At 26.9% G+C, this 21,705-nt stretch overlaps 2 protein-coding genes across 2 annotated transcripts; both read left to right on the top strand.

Annotated features, from left to right (window-relative positions):
• Positions 1-457: 457 nt before the first annotated feature.
• On the top strand, positions 458-1,836 carry LOC145833763 (torsin-1A-like). The gene has a single exon (XM_082940939.1). It carries the CDS (start codon positions 481-483, stop codon positions 1,546-1,548), a length of 1,068 nt encoding a protein of 355 aa, XP_082797065.1. The 5' UTR covers positions 458-480; the 3' UTR covers positions 1,549-1,836.
• Positions 1,837-2,416: 580 nt separating this feature from the next.
• LOC145833465 (uncharacterized) lies at positions 2,417-20,761 on the top strand. Its single transcript, XM_082940641.1, has 14 exons — positions 2,417-2,562; positions 2,860-2,921; positions 3,122-3,236; positions 7,112-7,282; positions 8,342-8,463; positions 9,966-10,061; positions 14,068-14,250; positions 15,107-15,226; positions 15,890-15,934; positions 16,668-16,793; positions 17,992-18,107; positions 18,195-18,198; positions 19,093-19,162; positions 19,416-20,761. Exons 1-14 carry the CDS (start codon positions 2,442-2,444, stop codon positions 20,057-20,059), a joined length of 1,995 nt encoding a protein of 664 aa, XP_082796767.1. The 5' UTR covers positions 2,417-2,441; the 3' UTR covers positions 20,060-20,761.
• Positions 20,762-21,705: the final 944 nt, after the last annotated feature.

The following is a 21,705-nucleotide window of genomic DNA, read 5'->3' as shown; positions in this document are numbered from 1 at the left end:
GTATACAAATGTTTTCTTTATCAAAATATGTTGTTTTACAATCAAAAGAATCTGTAATAAAATAGGCAATTGTTTTTAAAATTTCTACCAAGTAGTCAATTATGAAAATTAGTTAGGAAAACTTTCGGCTATATTGATAAATATATAGTTTTAAATGTTTTTAAAGTGTTAAGAAAGGAATTTAGAGATAAGTTTCAAGTTATTTAAGCATGAAAAACCATTAAAGAGAATTGTTTACTTTTAAAACTTAAAAAAGTGAATTAAAAGTATTTTTGGTATAAACATGTTATAAAATTATACTGAGTTTTTGTAGTATACTTAGTCTTTAAGAAAAATTGTTTACTTTTAAATAATTACTCTTCTAATAATCTGATTGTTTTTAAAGTTTAAGTTACTTACAAGCTAAGTTTAAGCTGCTAGTTAATTTATGATGTATTGAAATTTCATTGACAGATGTATCTATAGACAGTCAATTAAACAATGAAATTATCAACACTACTTACTATAATTTTATGTCTGTTGATGTACGCAAAAATGAGTAGAAGTTTAATAATACAAGCAGCTGTTGGATTGTTTCTTTCAAGTTCTGTGTTGTTAATAACCGAAAGATTTGGATTTTCAAATTTTCGTTGTACATATAATCTCTATGAGTGCTGTGATACTCATTTTGTTTATAACAAGTCACTTTTGTTTGAAAGTTTAAAAAGAGATGTATATGGACAGCACATAGCTATTCAAATGGTTCATAAAGCAGTTTCTGCTCATATTGAAAACAAAAGCACCAAACCTCTTGTGATGTCTTTTCATGGATGGACAGGTACTGGAAAAACTTATGTTTCCAAAAAGATAGTTGATAGTATGTTTAGTAGAAAAGATTTAAGCTCCTTTGTACACTTATTGAACTGTCAAAGTCATTTTTCAGATAAAAGTAAAGTGACTGAATATTCAAAACAAATAAACGAATGGGTGATGAGTAATGTTTCTGAAAGGTGTGACAAGTCTGTATTTGTCTTTGATGAAGCAGACCACATGCCTGCTACTTTAATCGATACTCTGGTTCCCTTTTTGAATAATAAAACTTATAAAGGAATTGATTTTAGCAAAACTATTTTTATATTTTTGAGTAATGTCGGTGGAGAAGAAATTGCTGAAGAGCTCTACACTCGCCTCATGAGAGGTAACAAAAGAAATGAAGTAAACTTAAATGACTTAAACAAGGCAATAATGACAATGGCCATTTTAGGAAAAACAGGCTTTGAAGATAGCACAATAATAAAGAATAAGTTAATTGATGTGTTTGTTCCGTTTTTTCCATTAGAATTGGAACATGTAGGTCTATGTGTCAAGGACTCAATTAGAAATTTAGATATTAGTATTACTGGTGTTGTTTATCACAAGGTCTTAAATGAAATAAAAAAGCATTTAAATTGGATTCCAAACTTCAATGACTACAAACCTATTTTTTCAGAATCAGGATGTAAAAAAATAGACAATTTAGTTAAAACTGAGCTAGGATATTTACTTAAAGATAAAAATGATATCCTTTAGTATTTTGGGTATAAATGTGTAGTAACACCACATAGGGTAGAAAATAGTAACATCAATAACCTAAATTTTATTTTAATATTTATGATTTTTAATTTGTTAGAATATTTGATTGAATATTCTAATCTTATGCAAGATAGTTTATATTAAAGGTAGTTTAAGTTGCTCTGCTCCACTCAACATTTTGCCAATGGTATTTTTTTATTTTTACTTAACAATTTTTCGGCTTAGTAAGCTTAGCTGTACTTAATGCCTAGATTTGTTAACAATCATAACGATTTACTTAAAGAAGTCAGCTTTTAAAACTTTATATCCATTTTATTTTTTGTTTTATATGATTGTTGTTTGTGAAAAATGTTATTATAATAATCTAGTTTTTCTGGTAAAAACATTTTGAATAGAAACTTTTTCTCTGAAGTATATTTACAAGCTTAATAAGATAATATATTAAATAGAGTTTTTTTATTTGTTGATGCACATGTTTTGCAATTATGTTCAGTAGTGTTTTGTTGCTTGTAAAAAAGAAAAAAAAAAACCTCAATTCCAAGCTTATAAAAGTCTTCAGTTGCATTTTTGAAAACTAATTATCTTAAAGTTATTTATTCGTTATTGTTTCTTTCGTTAAGTTTTTATTATACATTGCCTTTAGTTTGTAAAAATTTGTAATTTATCATAAAAGTTTTTCTAACATTGTTGTTTCTAAGTTTTATTTTTTCAGTTAGTTTGATACATAGGATATTAACCTAGGAAATTATATTTTTGCTTTATAACATTTTTTATTTTTATAAACAACATTTTTATATATTGTTGGAGAATTTAAAAATATTTAAGTTTTAATGTGGTTGAAACTTACAGTAAATAGCACTGGTGTAAAATTTTTGTTGTAGACTCACAAAATGAATAGCAATTTAAGTGTTGAACTAGTTTTGGAATTCATTAAATCACATGGAGGCAAAGTGAAAAACAGTGTTCTAGTGCCTCACTTTAAAAAGTTTTTTAATGACCCAGCTACTAAAGGTTTAGTTTTTGAAAATGTGTTAACAAACAAGTATATTAATTGTTTTAATTAAATGCTTCAACATCTAAACTTCACTTGTAGTAAAGCTTAAAGTTTTTACTAATTTACTTGTTTTGAAGTATTTCTATTATTTACATAATCATACGTTTAAATGTGATAAAGAAATATATACTACAGTTCTTATAACATTAAACATGAGTAGTTGTAATACTCAAATAAAATAATGTATCATAAGTTTTAAAGTACTTTTTTTTCGTTTAATATTACAATTGTTTAATAAATAAAAACCTAAACAGAGCAAGATAGATTGAAATTTAAGGAAATCATAAATACAGTAGCAACTGTCAAAGTTGAAAATGTTAGTTGAAGTTATAACATCTTATTGTGGTATAATAACTTTTAAGTATTTAAAGGTGTATACTAATATTTAAATAATCATCTTAACATAATTTTAACTATTTTTTATGTAATTTAGCTTTTTAACGTTTATTGCTTTTTATGAGTATACAAATATTTTGTTGTCATCGTTTACTACTTTATTACAATAACATTTGCTAGGGTGAAAAATTTATTTACCTGAAAAAGAAGTTCAGGCCAAATAATGGCAGTAGTAAAAAGTCTAACAGCAAGCAATCTGAAGGTAATACGTCACCTTCTAGCTCATCAAGTTTTTGTAAGTAGCTTGTATTGATTGTTTTTTTAATTTATAACTGAAGTTTTGATTTCTGCTAAAGCTTGACTTTAAAAAAGTTCTTTAATTAAAAAAAAACAAATTGGGTGATTAAAGTATAACAATTTATTTTACAACTTAGTTATCAATAATGTAAACTTAAAAGAATTCTTTTGACTCGTATTTAAATTAATCTAACATTAAAACGTAGTTATAGTTCAATACAGGGGTCAGCATCACTTTATAAGTTGCAAATTTGTTTTTTATTGCATGTGGCCGAACTATATAGAAAAGATTCGTCTGTAGGACACAATTGTTTAAAAAAGCTAAAATATTTCATATCAAAAAGTTCATTTTTAAAGAAAAATGTAATTAAATAAATAAGCAATAAAAATTTAATTTTTTTCTTCTATTATAGGAAGGTTTTAAACGTATTTATATACCATGTGAAGTTTAGTATCTAGAGATTACTCATTTTTAGTTTTTACTTAACAAATGTTTTCTGTAATAACTTTAAGACATTAACTTATAACACAATTGCTACTGCTCGAAATTTAAAGTAAAATGCTGTTTTATAAGCGTTCAAAAGCTAATAATTCATTATAACAGAATAGCTTTATTTGTTTATACAATAAGTTGTTTAGATAAACTTAAAAGCCTTGTTAGTTTTTTTTTAGCTTATTTGCATATATTTTAATTAAATCTATAAAAAATTGATATGCAATACCTTAAGCCCTTCTTTAACTTTATCAATATCTTCTTACAGAACCTTTTATGCACAGTAGTCTATCAGGCAACAATTGACATTTTTGCTAAATAAAAATTCTAACTAATTAATATATAATTTTGTGTAGAACCAGGTCTCATTTTTTTAAAACTGTGTTTTTTTTTGCTTGAAGTTTTTTAGAACCTGTATTAAATACAACCAGTTTACAATTATTTTCAAGTTCAAAAATTTCTTAAAATACTCCATAACATACTTTGAAGTTAATGCCTGCTACAAGCACACAAAATACCTGAATCACTTATCGCCAATTATTTTGACCATTTTTTTTAATATGGTTTAAATTGAAAAGCTACAATTGAAAAGTTACCAGAAAAATAAAAGTGTTTAAATTTAAGTTCTAAAATCCAGGTTTGGTTTTAAGCGATTTAAGGGTATACTTAGGATCAAAATGCAACTAGAAAACATCACCTTCTTTTTTTCACATTCTAGGCTCGAGCACATGTTTTAGAGAACTTTTCAGAAAACTATGTATTTTGGCATAGAGTGTTTTCAAAGCTTTTGCAGACAAAATTTTAAAGCCTATTTAGTTAAAAAAATTAAAAATTAAATCTTAAGTTGTAAGACTTAAAATAAATTATGTTATTCTTGATTAACACTTAACAGTCTTTCAGAAAACAGAATAGTTAAAAATAAGTATCTCAGGTATTTTAGGTAGTTATTAAAGCTATTTTTAAGAATAGTTTTGATAACTGTCTAAGTACTGTCAAAAGTTTTGAGTTATTTTTGAACTGAAAAATGGCAAAAGTTGGTTGCACTTGAACTTACATAACTTTTGATATGCTTGAAGCACAAAAAAAAAACTAGTAATGAAAACAAGAAGTTCAGCTTTATCCAACTATGTATAACACTTGGTTGACCAAAAAATTCTATTGCCATCTTAATTTCCTAATAGTACACTATGTTATGGTGACCTGAAGAGAAGAACCATGATTAGAGATTCCACACAGTCAGGCTAGTTAGGGCCAGTAAGAAGTTTTTAAAAACTTCAGGCCAACTTAGGTTAGTTTTAAATATTTTTTTGAAAATTTTAATCTGATTCAGTCTGATTAGTTAATTTTTTTTGATAAGCAGAGCTTAGTTTTACAGAGAAAAATTAGGCTAGTTTTTTGTTTGAGCTAATTCTGTTTTTTATTGTTTGATATTAACTAGAATCTAATATTTCTTTTTTATAAATATTTAGGTAAAAGTTTATGAAATGCGAATAGCTCAACTTCAATATGTCAGGGGTATTTTTCATAGTCTTTTGTAAAAATAAAGTGTAATAATATATAATTATAGTCCTGCTCTTAGTGATTTGGAAATAAAGTATAAGTACTAATAAACCGAAACAGTAGTTTTCAACACTTGTAAAATGTTGCGCATACTAGATATTTTAATTAAGTTTTTTTTTTATAAACTTTAGTTTGTTTATATAACCTGATATATCAGTACTTGTTAATTGCTATGAAAAATAGAACAAGACTTATTCTGTATATATTAAAATATATTTAATACTCAAAAAAGTTTCAGTGTACAATACACTGAAATATGTTATCTGCAAAATAGGTTAAAGATTATTGCGCCAAAAACACAACTATTTTTTTTGAGAATTTTTAAATAAAACCAAGCAGTCTTAAGCAATTTTGTAGTCATTCAGGCTAGTTGTTTTCACCCCCAAATAGTTGCAACGCTGCTGGAATAAGAAATAGCAACTTTTAAAATACTAGAAAATAAATAAATACATACTTAAAAACAAGGATTTTAGTACAGTTTGTAAAACAGAAAAATAAATTAGTTTTTTGTAACAAACTTACAAAATTAGAGAAATGTTTGGAGTAAAAGTAAACTAAAATTTTGATTTTAACAAACTTATAAATCGGGAAAGGCGTTTAGTTTTAAAACTGAGAGCAGAGGGTTGCTACGTTGACCGAGGCGAACTAGTCTATGAATTATACTATTATTGAAATTTGTATAAAAATTAGCAATAATAAAAATACTATTATACGTTTGGTAGTATAAGTTTGAAATGAAACAATTTGAGAACTAAAGCTTATAAAAAAAGTTTTTGACTACAAAAATACTTTACTTTGAAAGGGAGAACAAATACACAATTTAATTTTTCTAAAGTTTATTTTGCTAACAATGTTTTGATCAAAAAGCTCTAACTTATATCCATAATATAACAAATTACGATGTAAACCATTTTCAATTACTTGCTTTTTCTTTTTTAATTTTAGTTATATGGGCATCAGTGTTGCCAAAAAACCTAGAAACCATTAAAAATCTGGAGTTTGAAAAATTTTGAAAAAACCTGGAATTTTTAACAAAAGCCACTTAAAAACCTGGAAAATTCTCAAATTTTAAACTATATATACATTACATTTAAAAATAACAAAACTTCCATTAAATACAAAAAGTCTATCTTAAAAAATGTTGTATCATTTAATTATTATTATTTTTAAAATTTAAAGTAGCTTTGAAGTGTCTTTTTGAATGTTGTTTTACTGTTTAAGACATTTTTTTTAACTTTAAGTTGAACTTTATGCTAAAAATAAACCAAAAAAATTGTTTATAAAAACTTAGAAGAAATTCAAAAAACCTTTAGTAACTCTGAAGCATTAAAAAGTTCTTTGAGCGAAGCATTGTTTTGAGAATAAACTTTAGAAAAATAAATTGTGTAATGAAATTATATTAAATGTTTTTTTCCCAAACTTTGATACTTATGTATTTTAAATAAAAAACAGTTACATCTCGAAGTTTCATACTTACTTTAAATTTAGAGGAAAAATTTACTAACTTAATCTTCTACTTTTATGTTGAATATTTTTTAAAGTTTTTATTTAAATAGTTTGTAAAATGGACTACAATTAAAAAATTAAAAATTTGCACATTAGTTTGAAAAATTTATGGAGTAGTTAAAATAAAAATATATTAGGTTGTCTTTTTTTAAGTTGTAAATACATTTTTTAGTTGAACATAAAATTGTATAAGCTGTTTATACTTAAAGACGTTTTAAACTTTATAAAGACCAACAAAGTATAAAAATTATTTTTATATAAACTAAGAAACAATTAAAAATAAAGTGTAGTGCTAAAATTTAATGATTATTCAGATTCAGAAGATAAACCGTCAGATGTCGCTGTCGAGCCGAAAAAGAAGAAACAAGTTGATGGTATAGCAGTTTGTGTTAAAGACGAACAAGCAAATGCTAATAGTTCAAATAAAACTGAGGTTTTCGTTAAGCCTGAAGCACCACCATTAGCTGCACCCAGGACTTCTCCTGGTAATATTTTTATAACAACAATTTATTATGAAGCTATATGCAGGGTTGCCACTTTACCTGGAAACCTGGAAAAACCTGGAATTTGAGAAATTTTGAAAAAAAACCTGGAAATTTGTTAAAAAAACCTGGAATTTTAAAAAACTTTAACCTTTTCAGTTGTAAAATTTTGATTTGACACAAAAAATCTATCATATAATTAAGATTTTTTGTCATCATCAAAATTTTTTTTATTCAAAAACACATTTAAAGTAACTTTACAGTATCTTTTCAATGCTTTTATTCTATTTAACACAGTTTCTTTAATAGAAATTAACTTTAACTAAAAATAGACCCAAAAATGTGTACTTTTAAAAACCTGGAAGAAATTTGAAAAACCTGGAAAAAAATTTGAAAAAATGAGTGGCAACCCTGTATATGTAAATTAATTTGAGTTTTATTTATAGATTTATCAAAAAATAAGTTGTTGTTTGAGTTTAATTAAAGAATGATGACGATAGCAATTGATTTTCATAGTTGAGTTCTGGTCAAAAACAAAATCAGTCAAATTTTATGTTCGCTTTTATAATTTTATAACTTGTTAAAAATAAGTAAAACTAGATATTTGTGTGCATATTCACTATGTATTAACAAAAAAATACTATATTTAAAATAAAATTATCAATAAAAAATTTTCAAAACGCTATTGATGTTTTTCAACAAAGTTAAAAAATGAGCTCGTTGATCTTAAAATATTTTTAAAGTTTCTGAGTGCAAGATAAACCATGGTTTCTCAAGCTCAATTTCATAATCGCCCCCTTGGTTAAAAAAAACAATCGTTCCCCTATTCAGGGATTAGCAGGAAAAGATCAGAATTTTTAGTATAAGTTTAAAATCTCTCATAAATATCTTTCAGACCTTTCTGTGTTGTTTTTCTGAAACTCAATGTAAAATTAATTGTTCCACTTTGCTGTTAGAACTACTTTAACATCTGATTTATTAACATCTTATAAACTCACTTTATTATCTCAAGCTTTTTTTTTTCAAAAAAGTGATATTAAAACAGGTAATGTTTTGTTTCAGGTAAAGTGTCTTCAACAAAGCTGCCAGACGACACTACATCATTGAGATCTAGCGATGGAAGCGGATCTTTATCAAGAAGAACAAAGCATAAAAAATTGACTGAGTCTCCAAACATGAGTGAGGTACTTAAAGATACTGAATTGGTTTTTATTATTAATAATTTTAAAGTTGGTTTGTACAGTAACCTCTCGCATCTTTACGCACTCGGGACGTTACGCACTCTCGTTTAGTTACGCATTTTAGAATTCTAAAGAATAAAAAATAATTTTTTTTAATGTTGCACAAATTAGGTTTATTGTATATTTTTGTTTTAAAATATGTTTTTAGATGCTAACTCACCTCTCTATATATTAAGACTTTGTAAACTTATGTTCCTTGACTTATTGATAAACATTTATATTAGAAATTTCGTTAACAATAAGAGATTAAATTAAATTTCTGAAAGAAATATGACTGTGTTGAATAATGAACGTATAATGAAATAATGAGAGCTTAAAACACAAATGAATAATATTGATTTATATACGAATAAACATCTAAAAATAAATTCTAATGAAACTTCTTAGCAAAAAGTAGCTGTGATACTTAATAAATATAGAGCTTACACTTAACATAAATCTTAACTGTTTTTTTTTATAAGTAAACATATCACTAATATTTATATATTATATAAATTTATATGTTTTTTATAAATTTAAATCCTTTTCTTTAATATATATATAGTTCTATCTCTTGTTTTCATATTTATAAATGAAGTAAACAAGTTGTAAAAATTGGAAAAGTTCTAGTCTGCTTTTAGCTAGAAGCAATATCAAAAAACAGCCATTATAGTAAGTATGTTTGGTACCTCTTGTATCTTTACGATCTCTCGTATCTTTACGCATTTTTACTGGGGACACAATGTGCGTAAATAAGCAAGAGGTTACTGTATTTAGTTTTAATTTGTAATTTATGATGAAAAAACAATGGTTATACTCAATAAAAGACCAAAACTAGTTCACGACTTCTATAATTACAAATAAATGTGCATTTACATAATTTTTAGGTTAAATAGTTTTTCATCATTAAGAGTCAAGTGGTTTTCAAAAAATTTTTAAATTTTGCACAGCAGATTAATAAAAAAAAGTAGATTCTGTAAACACTGAATTATTAATATAATTATACTGAATAATTTAAAATGGTAATATTTATATATAAGGTTTGTGCTTCTTACTAGACAAAGCATTAAAGTATGACAACAACTAAAAAAAGAAGTTTTTACAAACTTATAAAAATGTTTTTTATTTATGAAATACTCTGTACTTTTCGTGCACATTATTGTTTATCTTTAACCTATCATCTTGTATTGGTTTCTACTATAATTATTTAGCTGATTACTTTTAAACTGTACTAAAAATTAAACCGTTTCTTTGATTGTTACTAATTACAATAAAAAACTCTTTGTTATAGGTTTCAGTTTAAGTTTTTATTTGCTTACATGTAAATAATTATTACTGAATAATAAAAATCGTGAACAAATATTATTCTTTTTAATTTCCGTAATACGATGTAATAATTAACGTAATTTCCATGTAATTTTTAAACCATACGTCGCAATCAAATCAAAAATTTTGCAATCAATTAGAGACGCTCGATGGACGTAATGAGTAGGTTGAGTAAGAGTAGTACGACTGCAAGCGGAGAAAGTTTGCGGCAGCGAAGGCCCATGTCAATATACCAGGTAAGTATAAATGTTTAACAGTTCAAGGATTTAGTTTTTTATGCTCGTTAGTGCATTCTTTTTGAATGATTTACAGCATGCATGTACAAATTTTGTACAGCTTTTCAATTGCTTTTCAAAAAACAGCATGAGCAATTATTGATTGGATGTTTTGAAAGTGTGAAATTATTGTAAACATTTGTGCTTAGGAACTTTTTTTTTGATCAATTGAAGTTTCTTAATGTTTTATTTTGTTCAAGCTACAGATTGAAAAAAAATTGCAACTTTATTTAGAAATCGCAAGTCTATAAATTGTAGTGATGTACCGGACCCACAATTTCGGGTCCGGCCGGACCCGGATCCGGACTTTTTTTTCAAGTTAGAATCCGGCCGGAACCGGACCCGGACTTTTTTTTCAAATTAGAATCCGGCCGGAACCGGATCCGGACTTTTTTTTCAAATTAGAATCCGGCCGGATCCGGATATCAGACAAAAATGGCAATATCCGGCCGGACCCGGATAGTGAGTCCGGTACATCACTAGTATAAACTAGCCTGAGTCAGAATGAGGTTTTTAAAAACTGAAAAAAAAGAACTTTAATCTAATAATAAGTAGAACAGCTAGCCACAAGGTTTACAAATAAAAATCTGAAATCAAGTTCTTGAACAAAATACACTAGAAAATTACCAAATATTGAAAACTGGATCAGCTCAAACTCATTCAAAATTTAAAAGAAAACTAGCCTGAGCTTTTATAAAAAACTAAACTAGCCTGAGGCAGTCCAAGATTTTCTAAAATTCCCAAAATTTTTCAAACTAGCAGGGTTGCCACTGTTCAAGTCAATAAAACTAGCTAGAGTGAGTATAAACAAGCCTGAGTCAGAATGAGGTTTTTAAAAACCAAAAAAAATACTTTAATCTAATAATCAGTAGAACAGCTAGCAAAGGTTGACAATTTGGTAGTAAAGTTGTGGTCTGATTATGGTACACTTAACTTATTAGTACTAACCATCATAATTAGATGCTACCTTATTTAATTAATATCTAACAAATACTAAATTCTAACTAAGACTACTTTCTATAATCTGACACGACAGTTTTGAGTGATGAATCTTTTATATAAAACACAACAAGAAATACTAGCATATACAAAATTATTAATTACTTTGGTAACACTTTAAAAACTTGAAGCTATTCAAATCTATATCAAAAGACTTAAAACAATAAACTAAAAATTAAATAAAACTTTTAGTAAACCAGAAACTGTAAATTTTTTATAAACTATTAAACTATAAACCTGGCTTAATTATTAAAACAATTAAACACCAGTTGAAATATTCACTTATCACAAAGTTTCACAAAAAAGTTCAAGATATTTTGTTGCTTCAAGCTGCACACCAAACTAACTAACTGCTTACATATAAACTGCCTGTCATGTTCTGATGTTTTGTTGCATCAGTATTTAGTTTGAAACATCTCGTCATATGATTCTCATTGGCTCGTACATTCAACCGTATTAACTTTAATATTCTCGGAGCTCAACTTTAAACAATAAATAGTGCAAGTATTCATTCTAAAGTTTTCAATTTTACAACAAATGTAAAGAGTTGCATTTCTGAAATGTTTATTTCATAGTTTAAATGTAAACAAATATAAATTAGTCACGTGTACAAAATGAGCCAATCACGGTCGGTGTTTAATTTTAACTGACGAAAATGACTCTTATTAATTTACACAGGGTTTGTTTTTGAAAAATTACTTTTCAGTATGCTCTTTTCTACTAACTAGATCCGGGTCCGGCCGGATCTCTGTTAGGATCCGGCCGGACCCGGATCCGGACTTTTTTTTCAAATTAGAATCCGGCCGGAACCGGACCCGGACTTTTTTTTCAAATTAGAATCCGGCCGGAACCGGATCCGGACTTTTTTTTCAAATTAGAGTCCGGCCGGATCCGGATATCAGACAAAAATGGCAATATCCGGCCGGACCCGGATAGTGAGTCCGGTACATCACTAATAAATTGCAAGAATGTGTTTATATACTATTACTTACATATTTTAGTTGAATTAATTTTTGTTTTAGGTCATCTAAATTCATAATTTATATTAAAATATTTTAAAAGTTAAAACTTTGTTTCTAAAATACTTTTTTATAGATTGTAACGAACAGTTGTAGGGAAAAGTTTATAATTAAATCTTCTAGTTTAAAACCAAAATTTCAGGTCGACTTACGTTATCAAACTTTTATGGCCATAGGGAGCGGCTTTCTACAAAAAAAAATAATCAAAAAAGCAAATATATATAAAAAGGTGGTTTCTGTCAAAATTGCATGAGGGCACAAAATTGCACGAAGATACTTATGCACGAGAGGATAAAATTGCACGAAGACCCTTTTGCACGAAGGGTCATTTTTGCACGAGTAGACAATTTTGTACGGAGACATTTTTGCACGAGTTGAATTTATATTTTGTTTTTAATTTAGTTTTTTTTTTACATTCACTGTTACCCCTTACCCTCGGTCGGTAACTTTTTTTTTTAATCATTTTTTTTTTACATTCACTGTTACCCCTTACCCTTGGTCGGTAGCTTTTTTTTTTCTTCTTTTTATTTATTTTTTTCTTTTTTATAGTAAATTTTATCAGTTACTTTTTAAATTTACTATCACTGTAACACTAACCCTTACCCTCGGTCAGTAATTTTTTTTTCTTTTTTTTTTTTTTCCTGTTTTTTTTTACTCTCGTGCAAAAATGATCCTCCGTGCAAAATTGTAACTCGTGCAAAATTGACCCTTAGTGCAAAACTGTCTTCGTGTAATTTTGTCCCCACGTGCAATTTTGTACCCTCGTGTAAATTTGTCTTCGTGCAAAAGTATCTTCGTGAAATTTTGACCCGTTCCCATATTAAGGGGATAAGGGGTCCAACATTTTTAAAAAAGTTAATCTTTATTTGTAGAGTTTTATCTTGGCTATTAGACGTTTTTAACCGTGTTACAAAATTTAAAATTAGATTTAGGGGATGGAGTTCCATAAGTTTATTATACAAAGCGTTAACGAAAATGACTATTTAAACTCTTTATTTTCCTTCATTTTTAAGGAAATTATTCAAGTTTTCAAATTCAGTCCGCTAATATTTAAATCCTTTAAAAAATTATTCTTTTTTATTTTAAAATTTTTATTTAGTTTTATCAATATAAGTTTCTAACACTATAAATGTTTGAAACTGTTTAAGGAATTTTTGCTGATAACTTTAGGTCTTTTACTCAAAATTAGAATCAGTATTTTACTCGGTATTTTTTTATGAAAATAAAAATATATTTGCTTACAGCTGTTTTGTTTTTGCATGTGATTAATTTTGCTACCATTAGTTCGATGTTCCTATGGAATAATTTATCAATTTTATAACAAACAAGTGTATCTCTTTGTAACAAATACAACCTATACTTCACTATCAGCAGCTATATTATTTTTTTAGTTATAGATAACATACTTATTTTTCAATTTCTAACATTAGTTTTCAAATCTTTGGCTTTGACAAGCTCAGTTTCACATAGTTTAATCTTGTTCAAGTATTACAAGTTTGTTGTATTACTCATAAAGCTTTATAAAGTTTTACGCGTGGTCTTAATTTACTGAATTTGAAACTTTACTCATAAGGCGATAAGTGTCAAGAATCGTGTTTTCAAAAGATGAAGAATAATCACCTTTATATACGTACTTAGTTTTGTTTTACCCGTTTGAAGTTGTTGAGATATATTTCATCTAAATATTTCTGAATATAAAACGGTGAAAGCGCGTGTGTTATTTTCATTCAAAGTAAAAACGAACTTGTTTCCTGTTTAGTTGAACTTGTATTGAAAAGCAAATTGAAAAGAAAGAAAAAAGTTATTCTCTCTAGCGCTCTCTGTTGTCCAAAAGAAAGGGAACTTCGGGAAAATTTGTTTGTTTCAAATTAAGCGTTAATTTTTATATAACAGCAAAAACGCAGCACAAAGAAAACAAAAAGCTGATTTTTTTTTGTTCATGTTTTTAATTTCTGTTCAGCTGTAGTTTAATTATGCTGGAGTATCATATAACCGACGTTGACTTGCTTTTCAACAAGAAAATTCAAATGCGAAGGTCCAGCACAAAAGATTTTTTGCTGAATCCATTTAACTCTGTTATGAGAAGGAGGTATAGTGAGCAGACGCTAGATTTTAAAATTCGTTTAAGAAGGGTAAGTTTTTTTGTAAGAAACTTTCAAAACTTAGATCAGTTGTCAGTTTTTCTTGTGTAAATTATTTATAGATCATTTTTTTGTTAAATTAGATCGTTAATTTTTTCGTACGCAATTTTCTTTTAATGATTTTTTAGACCTTAAAAATTATAACTATATATTTTAAATGAAAAGAGCTTAACATTAAATTAAGTCTTTTGCTGTTTTTTTATTATCAGTTAGTGTGTTTTGTTTTTGACATTAAATTAAAACTTTCGTTTAGTTAGTTTACCAGACGATTGTAAATTTTAAAAGCTCTATCTGACATAAAGTAGCGACATTAGAATTTTAATGAGTAAAAGGCTTCAACTCTAAGTAAATTATTTACGTATTAAAGCCTAAAGGAAAGCTATTAAAAACAACACTTTCAGTTCAGATTGCATTTTATAGTAAAGTATTTTGTAAAGTTGTTATTACAATAAATACTTTTACGCCAAAAAAAGCAAAAAGCTTATTTAAAAAATTTTTGAATAAGATTTTAGTTTAATTTGCTCGTGTTTGAAACAGAAAACTCGAGCTTAAGTATTTTGTTGGCGCAAGATCATTACTTTGAATAGTATATGACTGTAACTGAAATTTAATTCGTAGTTTTTTTTTTCCTAAATGTCAAGCATGTTAGTTCGACTTCTAACAGCAGTCAGCCTGTAGATAATAAATATTAACAAAACTTTATAACACTCTCACAACTATGAACTCACTGAATAATTCCTTTCAAGTCGGCATGTTAGGTTTTAAGTCGTCTTAGTTCATTTTTTATAATCTGCTGCTTTTTGTCATTGCTTTAAAAATTCAACCATGTTGTTTTCTATCGGAATAGGGCAGCGTCCCGAACTCGTTCGAAAGAGTTCGGCAGAACTTTCAAGGAAAGTCGCAAGTTGACGATAAAAGAAAAGAAGTTGACTCAATGACAAACTCTCAAGCTTCTATAAGCAGCAAGGTTAAATTTTGGTTACAAGTTTATTGATATCATTGTTTGTGTACAATACGCTCATTTATCATAATGTGTGTGTAAAGTCTTTGTAAAAGGGCTTTAATTTTCACAAGATGCTTTGTTTAGTTGCTTTGGTGAATTCATGTTTGATAAGTTCTATGAAACATTTTATAATAGACTCAAATTCATTGTTTTAAAATGTATATTCAACATCAGAATAATTAGTTAATACAATACTGTATTTATTTGATAAGTTTTACGAACATAAGTAAAAGTCGATAGTATCATTTTTTATAATTAAAAAGTTTTTTTTTCAGTGCTCGCATTTCAAACAATGCAAAATTATGCGTTTGTTTTTTTAAGCTTCACGCTGGAGTTGCAAACAAAACGCAATTGTTTGGCAACACGCAATCATTAAAACAGTCGTTAATTAACGTTTTTACAATACAGTTAGTTTTTAATACAGCTTTTCAGATTTCTTAGCAATAATCCAAATATTTGTGATTTCAACTAGCAGTTATTGTTAGTGTTGTTGCTCTGAATAAATTACCTTTGTTTTTATTTAAACTGTTGTATGCTTTAAAAATACTAAATGATCCTAAAAGTTTTTTAATTGTACATAAAGTAAATCAACAATTGTGATGTTATTACTTTTGTTTTCTTTTGTAGCAGGATATAGAACAAGAAGGAGAATATGAAAGAGAACCTACTGTGGTTAGTTACAAATCTATTCAAAATATTCATTATTTTGATGTACTTGTTGTCATAAATTAAAATTATAAAATTTTACCAACAAGTTTTACTGATAATGTTAAATATCTAAGCATGTGTACAATTTTAATAGAGTTTATTATAAATAAACTTATTAAAAGAGCTTGTTTCGTGATGTTTTTATCTATCTGATGCAACTGTAGAAATTCCACTTGTTTAATGAAAGTTTTACTATACTTTCGGTAGTTGCTTTTATTTCCTTTTTTATATTCCATTTTAACTAGAAAAGCAATACTTTATTTGCCAAAGTAGATTATTGAAAATTAGTTATCTGTATAAACGTTAGATATATACTTTATACTTTTGCTAACAATATCTTATACTGTAACATTATAAAATAAATTTTTACACTCTAAATGAAAATAAAATTATCTTATACCATATAAATTTACTATCTATATTTTAGTACGATCTGAAAATGTTGTTGTATCTTCAACACTTAAACTGGGTAGTTTATATTTCTTTTAGCTAAACACTAGCTGTGTAGGTAGTTAAAGTAAACATTTTTTAAATTAACTGTTGAAATTATACTTTTTTGTATAAGTACAAACAGAATTATTACAACTTTCTGTATTTTTTTTTTTCATAAATACTTAAACTAATTAAAGCTTTAAGCTACACTAAAATCTCAGCATAAAAAATGTAGTATTATGAAATTTCATATTTATTGACTTAGTTGCTTCAACAAGAAAAACAATGGTTACTTTCAACATGCAAGGGCGACCTTGTTGAAATGAGGAAATTGTTGGACGAAGATACTTCACTAATTGACAAAAAAGACTTCATTACGGTAATTAATACAGTTGATGAAAAATTGCTTTTAATTTTACGTTAAACCCATTATTTATTTGAAATTTGAACGTTTGTTTATTGAAACGAAATTTTTATAATGTATAGTTTAAAACAAAGTATTTAAAAGTATAAAACTTATCATGTTTTGTATATTATTATAAACATGAATTTAAGGTACACAAAATAAGCTAATGCTGTAAAATTATAAGTGTATAAGTCAATTATTAGTTAAAATATTCTAGTTTTATACTACAAAATCATTATCTACTTTTGAAGCTTTTAGTTTTGTTTTATAGTATGATATTCCAACTCTTTTTAGATGAACTTTATTGTGACGAAATTTTTGTAAAACTTCTAGAAGTTTGAAAATAATAACTTTTAATGTTAAAATTTAAAAAAAGTTAATTTTTGACTAAAATTTTTCTTTAATAGGTTTTTAATTCCAAAAAAAAAAAAAAAAATACTTTATCATTTTTTTAAATAATTGTTTACTTTTTTTATGTTGTGCTTCATTGGAATCTCTGCAGGGCGTGAGTTTTTTAACTTTGTTTGTTTTCAAACTTATAAAAAAATTAACTTAAATTATGAACTTAAGTAAAATTCTACTTTCTTTATTTGAAAACTCTATGACTAAGTTTAGTTTGTACTTGTTTTTTCGTTTTCAAATAATGTATAAGTTTATGGCTAAGATTGATTTAGTAATGTTAGCTTGAATATTATTAGTGTGATAAGAAATCTTAAATTTAACAATAAAAAAGGTACATGTTAAAAATTTGTGTAGCATATTTAAAAAAAAATGTTTTGCATTTATACTGAGGTTGTTTTTAACAAATAAGACTTAATTTTTAGATATTTAAAATCGCTCATATGAAATGTTTTATCTATGTTTTTGTTAACGCAAAATTTTAGATATCTTTATGCTATCAATATTTAATTTTTTACACAATTGATACAATTATTATACGTTAATTTACTTTTTGTTTTGCATAATGAACTGGATACGGCACATTTTCATGGAACATTAGTATGTGAGTTATTTCTTAGTTAGCAGTTTTAACCTAATGGAGTCGTATTATATTACTTAAAAATTATTAAAATAAAAAATAACTTATTTAACAACTACTAATAAATTATAGATTTTTAAAACAGTTCAAAGGAAATAATTGAAAGTTTATATGTTTATTTATAACTAAATTTAAAATAAACAGACTGCTTTACATTGGGCAGCTAAGAAAGGTAACCGAGACATGACACAAATATTACTCGATATGAAGGCTAAAGTTAACATTACTTCGGTTCGTTTAGATATATTAAAAACACTTTAGTAATTTTTGCTGTTTGAACTTGAGTTTTTGTACAAAAATAAAAAATACTTTTTGTTTTAATTTTTTAATCTGTCATTTACGTGAAGCATAGTAATTCCAAAGCTTTTTGAATCAATTTAAAATGGTTTTAAAAAAGCCTTTAAATTCCAAGATCTAGTTTTGTAAGTAAATTAAATAGTTAAAAAAAATTTAATTAGACATTTAAATGTTTTTTTGGATATGTAAAAGTTTTGTAACTTAGTACTTCAAACTCAAGTATGTCTTCTATTATAATTAAATAAACTTTAACTCACAAGAAATTATATTTTATTTATTATCAATGAACATTAAATTAATGCAAATTCTTGTAACAAAAAACTGATTTAAAAGCTTTAGCTCAATATATTTTTAAAAAAAGTTTAAAGTTAGTATTCCTTTTTGTCTAATCCTAAATTTAATTTAGTTTAAAAAAATTTAATACAGCATGTATTATTTTATTAAAGTTAATTTAAAAACAGTATTTAATAATAAATATTTTTTTCATGTTCCGAATTTGTGTATCCATCTAGAATGGGGTAAGTGAATTAATTCATAGTGTTTTTGAAATAAACTGTTAAGAAGGTTTTTAAAAGTAATTCTTTTGTTTTTTGAAAAAAACTAATGTTTATTATATATATTTGAATTCACTTCATTAATAGTTTTTGTACATTTATTACTTAAAATATTTATTAAAGCATAGTTTTGTTAAAAACAAAACATAACAACCTTTTTATTTAAATAAAAAAGCTTATTGAAACTTATTTTTTTTAAAGAAAAATTATTCAAATTCTTACAATTTAGTATTAATAATTGTATTCGGTTTGTCACTACAAAACATGTTTGCACAACAAGATACTAACTTATTCATTGTTTTCATCAAATGAATTAAAAAGTTTACTTTAAAGGATTCAATAACCAAAGTAACAAATCTTATTTTTTGTTATCTCACACTATAATTTTCATCAGGGCTACACACCACTGCATCTTGCAGCTATGAGCGGAAACGAAGAAATTGTAACCTTGTTGCTTACTGCAGGTATTTTTACAATTTTTTTAGTAAAAATTTTACTATATCTGACACACATGATAGCTGTTGACTTTTTTTTTTGCTCCAAGTTATCATCTCAAATAAACAGTGTGTTTCTGTTTCCATTACAAACTTGTACTGATTTTACTTCAACTGTTGAGCTAGATGGGTTTATAATGAATTAAATATATGTGATACTCTATAAAGTTTGTATTGTTTATTGAAATGCATCTAAGTTACATTTGATTGCGAATTTCAACAGGAGCCGACGCGAACCTGCGCGACTACAGCGGAAGGCAGCCCATCCACTACCTCAAGTCGCTATCACTGCCACTTCAAAGTAAGAAAGCAAACTGCGCCAACTGCTTCGGCTGGCAGTTCCACACTTTCAGCGCGACCCCGCACGTGCGCGCTCGCTCCGAAACGCTCGTGCTGAAGCTGAGCGAGCACACCCGCGCTTTCCACAGCAACCCCCGGCACGCCATGGCCACGCTCTCCCACAACCCGAGCAGCTTGGGCCGTTTGCGTCGCGGCAGCCACCGGAACAACGACGGGGAAAATTTTGCAGCGGGCGACAATTTGAAGATGCACGGTGGCAGCTTCAACCCTCCCGGCCCGATCGAGACGAACGTCAAGCAAGGACCGGACATTCCGAGCCACAAAATATCGCGAACTGAGTCCATATTCGGCTTCATGCGACGCAACTCTCAGCGCGGCGGCAAGTCTAGCAAAAACTCCCGCCACTCGCCCAACCTACGCCGGCACGCCACCAACCAGTCGTCGAAGCGGGTGTCGTCTCCCGTCAGGGAAAAACTGAAAACGCCCGAAGCGCAGCAGCAAGCTAAGCGGCCAAACATCATAAAAGCCGCTCCCGCATCTAGAATAACTTGGAATCCCACTAAATAGTTTCGTTTGTACAACAAAAACTCGCTTCTCTGTTATGTCCGTTCTTAATTTTAAAGCCATTTGGTACAAAGTTTAAAATACCTAATCACCGAATTAAAACCTATGGTTTGCATAAACTATTATTTTGCATACTTAAATTAAGTAAAGCATGCTTATTTAAAAGTTTTTTTTTTAATTAGTTGATGAATTATGATTTAATTTAAATGGTGAAACTTTGTTTTATTGTTTTGTGTTTGCTTTTTTTTAAAGATCACAAAGTTGTGCTTTAACTGATTCATTTTTTATTTTGTTAATGTTAAAATTTAGTTTTTGTGATAAAACTATAAAAAAAAATAATATCTTGATAAAGTTTTTATTTTACTGCTGAAACTTTTATTTTTTGTGATTGCCAATACCTTTTTTGTAAATAATTCACAAATTGTGCTTTTACTTATTCTTTTTCCTTTGTAAATGATAACATTGACTTTTTGTGATAAAACTTCGCTCATACGCAAACATTTTCCATACAAACATTGAATTAAAAAATATTTTGTGCAAATATACCACAATGTAAACTTGATTAATCCAATCATTATTTCTTAAGAAACGAACTTTATGCACTTCTTCATAAAATGTTCAATGATAATTCCTTCCTTTGAAATATTAAAATTTTAGTGTCTTTATATATTTAGTAACAGCTTTGCCATTAATAAACTGATGCTTGTAAAATATATTATTTCCTGATATATTAAGATTTAAATCATAAAAAATGTCATAATTTGATAACTATTTTTTAAGCTAAAAAGATTTTCTATATGATTGCTATAATCTTACTTTAAAAACACAGAATAATTTAAAAATAACGAAGAAAGTTTGATAACATCTTAGTTATCATAAATAATTTTTTTGTTATATAGTATAAAAATAGCTATTGAGACTTTTTAATTATTGAAAAATAACAACTAGATTATTTTTCTAAGAGGTATTTTAAGAAAAACAAGCCAAGATTTTATAATGTTGAATAGAAAATTTTATTTTTTTTATATCTAATTGGTTTTCGGATAAGTTAATTTACTATAATATTACTAAAAATTTAATACAGCAGTTGAAGTATATTCGGAGATCGTAATTTTTAAACAATTTAAAAGTATTTTGTAAGTAAAAGTTGTGATACCAAATTTCAAAGCGTTAAGTTCAAGAATTATAGGATCGAAAAAACTAAAGTAAGAGCGAAGTTTCCCTTGAACAATACCAGAAGTTTTTAGTTGAATTTTAATGAGAATTGCATCACATTTTTACTTGTAAAACTTTTGACAATATAAGTTGGCATGATAGTCAAAAAATTAGTAATTATATTTTTAACTGCTTGGTGTTTCCTTGAACGTTATTACTCTTTTTATTTTCTAATAACTTCGAAAAATGAGCAAATTGGTATCAATTAAACAAAAAATAACGTGTTTTTTTCTTAAATACATAAAAAAAGTTCATGCGATTGAAATTGCTTAAACACTTTTTATACCTTTTATTTTGTTAAAAATAAATTATTAGTTTTAATGAAACCTTTTATTTTGAGCATGTTTTAATACCTACGTATGGTTTTGAGTGTAATCCAAATTTGTTTTAAATTTAATTTATAAACATACTGTTTCGTTTAAAATGCCTTTACT

The sequence above is a fragment of the Thalia democratica genome, chromosome 4 (assembly GCF_965202585.1).
Source record: "Thalia democratica chromosome 4, ktThaDemo2.hap1.1, whole genome shotgun sequence".
NCBI lineage: Eukaryota > Metazoa > Chordata > Thaliacea > Salpida > Salpidae > Thalia > Thalia democratica.
The sequence above is the reverse complement of the archived record's forward strand: the minus strand, read 5'-3'. Positions and strand labels throughout refer to the sequence as shown.